This window comes from Thamnophis sirtalis, unplaced genomic scaffold, assembly GCF_051295495.1.
Source record: "Thamnophis sirtalis isolate CommonGarterSnake01/CBP01778 unplaced genomic scaffold, rThaSir2_p1.2 scaffold_7, whole genome shotgun sequence".
Classification (NCBI taxonomy): domain Eukaryota; kingdom Metazoa; phylum Chordata; class Lepidosauria; order Squamata; family Natricidae; genus Thamnophis; species Thamnophis sirtalis.
The window spans coordinates 54,725,861-54,732,492 of record NW_028261387.1 but is presented as its reverse complement, the minus strand read 5'-3'; the positions used below and the strand labels follow the sequence as shown (position 1 = coordinate 54,732,492).

The 6,632-nt window shown below is 39.9% G+C and overlaps 1 protein-coding gene across 2 annotated transcripts in view; it reads right to left on the bottom strand.

Annotated features, from left to right (window-relative positions):
* LOC106553972 (complement decay-accelerating factor) overlaps positions 1 to 4,054 on the bottom strand; it is a 23,495-nt gene extending 19,441 nt beyond the window's left edge. For both annotated transcript variants that reach the window (XM_087720118.1, XM_087720117.1), the window contains exons 1-2: positions 3,736 to 4,054; positions 1,371 to 1,559 (exon numbers count right to left, since the gene is read on the bottom strand). In XM_087720118.1, the coding sequence (XP_087576244.1) occupies positions 1,371 to 1,559; positions 3,736 to 3,814 (268 nt within the window). In that variant the 5' untranslated portion in view covers positions 3,815 to 4,054. The remainder of the gene's footprint in view (positions 1 to 1,370; positions 1,560 to 3,735) is intronic.
* Between the last annotated feature and the right edge of the window lie 2,578 nt (positions 4,055 to 6,632).

Below are 6,632 nucleotides of genomic sequence, written 5' to 3'. Positions count from 1 at the left end.
CCACTTGTGAAAAACCTTGCAAGAAAACTGCAAGGAGACTGCCTGGACAAAAGAGAATTAAACATGACAGAATGGGAACCAAAAAGTGGGAAATGACTCAGGCTTAAGTCCACCTTCAACCATAGAAATGCAACATAGATGACTTCAGACAGTAAATCTCTTACAGGTGGATGTTTGTATGTGGTATCTAGCCGTTGAAAATATTGGTCATGTTTTGTTTGATTGTCAACTATATTGTTATTTATTTATTTATTTATTTATTTGTACTTGCCATCATTACTTTTACAAATAATTCAAGTTGGTGAGAATGACTGGTCAAAAGTCACCTAGCTGGCTTTCATGGCTAAGATGGGACTAGAACTCTCTTTCTAGCCTGGTGCCTTAACCACTAGACTAAACTGCCTCTTTTTATATACCTGTTAGGCTTACGTATTTAACATACCTACTTGAAAGAACAGCCCAGCCCAGTGGGATCTTATTGTCCTATTTTTTTCTTGGTTCAAATATATATAATATGAGCAGATTTTCTAAATTTACAGTTAGACAGTCCAGCTAAGAACCCATTGCAATGAACATATTGGGGTATCCTGTAAAGGTGATGTCTTTACCTGAATGTTGATTCCTTGTATTCATCACATATGGTATGTATTTTATTACTGTATTTTCTTTTATCTATTTTACCCTCAAATAAGATCTTGTATTTTTGTTTTGTATTCTGCTATGATTGCAAGACTAATCAAGTTATAAAATATCAATTATTTTATTATATTATTGTTGTGGAGGACTTCCTGCAAGTGCCATTATGCCTTGTTGGCATTTGTTAGCTAGCAAGATAGCTTTGTGAGCAGAATTGGTGCTGGATGCTGGATCTGAGTTGGCATAATTTCTCTATAATCAAATGAGAGGCAGTTGACTCCAGACTGTACTCCTTGTGAGTAGATTACGACAACTTTTTTTCTATAGTCATCTTATGAGTGGAATGGCTGAGAGTCAGGATTTACACAAAGGTCAAACTCTCAAAACAACCTTTATGGATACCACATCTGACCAAGTTTATCAGTCACTTTTTTTTGGATTTGCCCACTTCATACATATTATCCTTTTGCCTTCACCATTTATCTAAACTGCGAAGCAAAATGATTGTAACATTTTGCATGCATAGGAGTAAATAATTTTTAATTAGCCAAATTCCTGAAAGTCTGTTATCCTTGAAAATTAATTACAATAGTTTTTACTTCAAGTTCAGAATTAGTAGGACACTTAGGATTTATAATTGGGAAACACAGATGGAAAGATCACAACTTTGAAGAATTAAGCATATTTCATTCTCTATTTTGTAACAGCCACTATTGTTGACAAAAGATACTCACCTTGGCAAAGTGTAAGAAGATCTGACCACTTATTAGTGTCAAGGCATATCATAGTAGGAATTGTTCCAGATATATTCACATAACCTGGGATGCACTGTAACTGCAGAACAGTTCCAACAGCATAGGCATCTGCTAGCTCTCCTTCTTTTAGTGAAGAATGGGGAGGGAGAACTGGAATTGGGCACTCACCTGTAGATAAGGAAAAAGGAGGAAGTTCTGAAGAAGAAAACAATGATAAAGATCTGTTACAGTACTGAAACCCAACCATTCAGTTCTGAAGGAGCTTTCAAGATGTCTATTAATCATCTTTGCCCATTCCTGTAAAATTGTGGAATGTGGCTCCTCTTTTTGGGGGAGGGGGGGTCCCAATAGACTAGTGAGGTTAACTTTACTCTCTGGAAAAATGTTATAGTAGATAATAAAGTTGGGCAGTTTAAAGGGATCTTAAATGCAATATTGTGATCCAAAGGCCAACATAGGTTTGAAAAAAATATAGGAGAGAAATCTTCTCTCATCCTCTGACAGGGTAACCATTCCACTGATGAGACATATGACAGATATAAGGAACCTGAAATTTATCTAAGTTTTGAAAAGGTCTCAATGTTCCAGAGGTATCTTGAAAGAGAAATGTAATTTTATAAGTAATTTAATAAAGTATTTTTTTTAAAGAAGCTGACCGTGAATCAGTAGTGAGAAGCATTTATTAGAAAGATTAATACAAATCTGGGCTGCATGAAAAAAACATTTATTAAAAGACATGAAACCATTGTTCCTCTCTACTTGGTACTGGCAAGATTACACCTGGATACTGTGTCTGATTCTGAATTCTACAGTATCAGAAGAAGATTGACAGGTTAGAACTGTTTCAGAGAGTGGTAACAAAAATGATAAAGGGACATAGAGACAAGTCCTTGAAGAGAAGTTGAAGGAGTTTGGGATGGTCAGTCTGAATAAGACTTAGAAAACATATGATTTACGCTAAAGCTATGCTCAGGTAAGAAAATTGCAGGAAAGACAGAAACTATTTCCCAGGGCCACAGAAATTAGGATAAGAAATACCAAAAATCCAGCAGCTACCTGGATTTAATTTAAATATCTTTAAAAAAAACCTCCTGATGATAAGACCTGAATAAGAGTGAAACAGTTTAGCTGTGGAAATGGTAGGTAATCCATTTTTGGAGGTTCTTAAGAAGAGACTCTCATGGATTTTTTATATAGTTTTCTTGTTTTTGCTGTGACAGTGATTAGATTATTTTTGTAGTTTTTTCCAAGTTAACTTTTTTTCCATTTTCCTATTCACTACACAAAGGAATACTATTTCCCTTGGTTACAGGGGAACCTTAAAGACTTGAACTGAGCATATCTTTGAAGGGAAGGTCCAGAGTCATTCTGTTTGCTTTTTAACATAGCTATTATATCCTTCGTCTTTGCTTCTGCTGTACAACAAAAGGTCTATGTGAGTACAGCCCTACCCAGAAACTTAAATGAGTAAACACACATTTATCAGAAAATTGTTTTTTTGAGTCAAGGTTTATGTTCTGAAATAGAAAAAAATAGAATAGAATTCTTTATTGGCCAACTGTTATTGGACGCTCAAGGAATTTGTGCATAAACTCTCATAAGCTCACAAACAACAAACAACAAGTTCGCTTCTTGACTTTCCGTTCCTGTCATGATTAGTGCTTGGCTTCTGTAACTCAAGAAACCAACTCAAGGTCAAGTGAACAGGTCAAGAAATCAACTTCTTCCCCTTATATTTTTGTTTGTGAAAGAAGAAAAACTACCACCATCCACCCAATAATCACCATGTTATCCGACGTAAGGCTTGCCCTTAAATATCTGCAATGTGTTAAAAGAGCCTGATTTAAGGCAAACACTCAACTCCATCTACCTTCATCAAAGGCGGATCCAACTAAAAGTCCGGCTGCTTCCGAACCTCGCGGTCAAGCAAACAAGGGGTCTCGGGTGCTGTGAAAGGGTGGCGAATCCACAGCAACCGAGCTGCCACTTTCTAAGCAGCCACTTGGCTTAATCCTGTAGGACAAACACCGGCGTGGTCTTCATAGCTCCCCCACTCTGTGACCGCAGAAGGTCTCGGTGATCCGCTGTGGCTGGCGTGCGTCGTTTCTTTTCTTTCGACTCAAGATGCTGGCCGCCTTTGCGGTATGCAGCTGGAGCAGCAGTTCTGCTCAGCAACTGGTATTCTCGCTCTCGGTCCCAAAGCAGCAAAAGATCGCGACTTCCCGCCTGGTGGAGGGAATCTCGATTCGCTCCCGGCTGTAAGCAATAATTTAAGCCCCCCCCCCACTGCCCATTTTAGAGCCCGAACTTTTAGTGGGGTCTTTAAGAGGCGCATTTTACTCACACAAAGCCGTGGACGAGAATAACAGCAGGATCAAGGCCGGCCAAAGGACCTCATCGGAACAAGAAACGAAAAGATCCATCGCAGCAGGTGACGAGAGTCGGAGAAACACACTCCCGGAGGTAAAGATAGAAAAGAGCGGCACTCCCAAATATCACTGTATGCCGAAAAACGCACCACCGCTTTTCTGGTTAAACGAACGTGAGGAGCGTCGCGCTAATAATGGGAGTTCAAACCTCAGATCAAAAACGAAGAAAGTTTCTACGACCGCGCGGCGCTGCTCAGGTCAGGTGTATAAGTGCTGACAAGCGCGGAGCACCTGTTTAGGAAAGGGACTGTGTTTCCTTGGGCAACGGGAGGCAGGAGTAGGATGGGCAGGAATCTGACATCCCGCTGTAAAAGCAGTTTGTAGAAATATGCCACTGAAGTCTGGAGAAAGGGGGAAAGGAGCCCACTGCGGAGATTATGGAGATGGATCCAGGCTACAAAACTGGTCGTTTGAATCTTCCCCAGCTTGTTGGCAGCTGTGTTAGGCTTCAGTTCTCATAAATGTAGGTAGCATAACTACTGTCCACCTTTGACTGTAAACGTTCTGGGAAGGGTAGCAGGCCTAAGGAGAGGGGTTGGTGCAGACGGTACATTGTTCTGGGGCCTATGCAGCTCAAAGAGAGGCCCATTAAGGGGACTTTAATTTTTTTTTTTTACAAAACCAAGTTTTTAAAAAGAAAAAACAATATTGGATATATACTTCATACTCTATACTTTGTGTGTGTAGCAAAACCACCTTGCAGCCTTATTCGACATAACCTTTATGGGCGCACAACTTGTGCCCCATTTTGGGCCTAATAGGCCTCCTTGCAGTCTCCTGGGAGCAAAAATGGGCTGCCCCCCCCGCATCCTGTTTTGGGCCTAGTGGACCTCCCTGTGCTACAATTATGACATTATTGATTTATGTGTCTGTGTAGATGAGGGGGGGCATATTAGTCTTGTTCCAGCACTTAATAATCCTTTCAGCGGCCCTGAACGGAAGACTGTCTGCTGGAGAGTCTCCAACTGAGAAATATTTTTTGATGTTACATGCCTGCAGTTATAGTGGTATCCTCATTAGCATTTTGTTAATAACCTCATAACAATTTTTTTTTTAAATCTGACTATTGACTAGTTTGGTATAGTGTTTAAGACACCAGGCTAGAAACCAGAACAGCATGAATTCTAGTCCTGCCTTAGGCACAAATCCAGCTGGGTTACCTTAGGCCAGGAGTATCAAACTCAGGTCATCAAAGAGGTGTCCTAGGTGTCCTTTGACATATTGGGACTTTCCATCCCTTCACTAAACCGGGCATAGGCGACTTAAAAACTCTGTGACTTAAAAATTTATGGCAGAATGCAAAGTTAGCATGAGTCACAGCATGAGTATTGTCATTTTGTCATTATTTTTCTTATGAATGTTGGGATCCCCTAAAATGATAAATTGATTTCTGTAGTTTCCCCATTAATAAAATTCAGGCTACCAAACATAGCCTGCAAACATTTGGATGATAGCAAAGAAATACTGAAAGTGTCTATGGAGATTCTCAACCATTCAGGTCATCGTTGTCCCAAAGGTGCTTTTTCAACAGGCAACTGGACTTTCTGGTTTTTCTTTGAAGATGTTTAGTTTCAATGAGAAACCTCACCTTTAGGACAAGTACTGAAAGTAACCAACCCTAGCAGAAAGCTAAAAGACAAATAAGAAAGAGAAGTTGCTTTCAGTTGGATAGGAGGAAAAAAAAGGTGTCCCAAAAAGCTCAAATTAGTGGCCTTTTATTCAAAACTTTGTTCAAACTACACATAATTTTGTTGGTGAGTCTCACTAGAAAATTTACAGTACTGTGCAAAAGTTGTAGGCAGTGAAAAATGCTGTAAACAAAGAATGCTTTCAGAAATATAAATAATGATTGTTTATTTTTGTCAATTTTCAAAATGCAAAGTGAGAGAACAAAAGAAAAATCTAAATCAAATAAATATTTGGTGTGACCACCCTTTGCCTTCAAAACAGCAGCAATTCTTCTAGGTACACTTGCACATAGTTTTTGAAGGAACTCGGCTGGTGGGTTGTTCCAAACATCTTGGAGAACTAACCACAGATCTTCTGTGGATGTAGACTTTCTCATATCCTTCTGTCTCTTCATGTAATCCCAGACACACTCGATGATGTTGAGATCAGGGCTCTGTGTGGGCCATGCCATCACTTCCAGTACTTCTTGTTCTTCTTTACACTGAAGATAGTTCTTAATGACTTTCGCTGTATGCTTGGGGTCGTTGTCCTGCTGCAGAATATATTTGGGGCCAATTGTACGCCTCCCTGATGGTATTGTATGATGGATGAGTATCTGCCTGTATTTCTCAGCATTGAGATCATCATTAAATAAATTAATTAATTAATTAATCCTGACCAAATCTCCATTTGTAGAAATGCAGCCCCAAATGTTCAAGGAACCTCCACCATGCTTCACTGTTGCCTGCAGATACTCATTATTGTACCGCTCTCCAGCCCTTCAACAAACAAACTGCCTTCTGCTACAGCCAAATATTTCAAATTTTGACTCATCAGTCCAGAGCACCTGCTGCCATTTTTCTGCACCCCAGTTCCTATGTTTTAGTACATACTTTAGTTGCTTGGCCTTGTTCCCACGTCAGAGGTATGTCTTTTTGGCTGCAACTCTTCTATGAAGACCACTTCTGGCTAGATTTCTCCGGACAGTAGATTGGTGTACCTGGGTCCCACTGGTTTCTTCCAGTTCTGAGCTGATGGCACTGCTGGACATCTTCCGATTTCAAAGGGTAATAAGCTTGATGTGCTTTTCATCTGCCGCACTAAGTTTCCTTGGCCGACCATTGTGTCTATGATCCTCAATGTT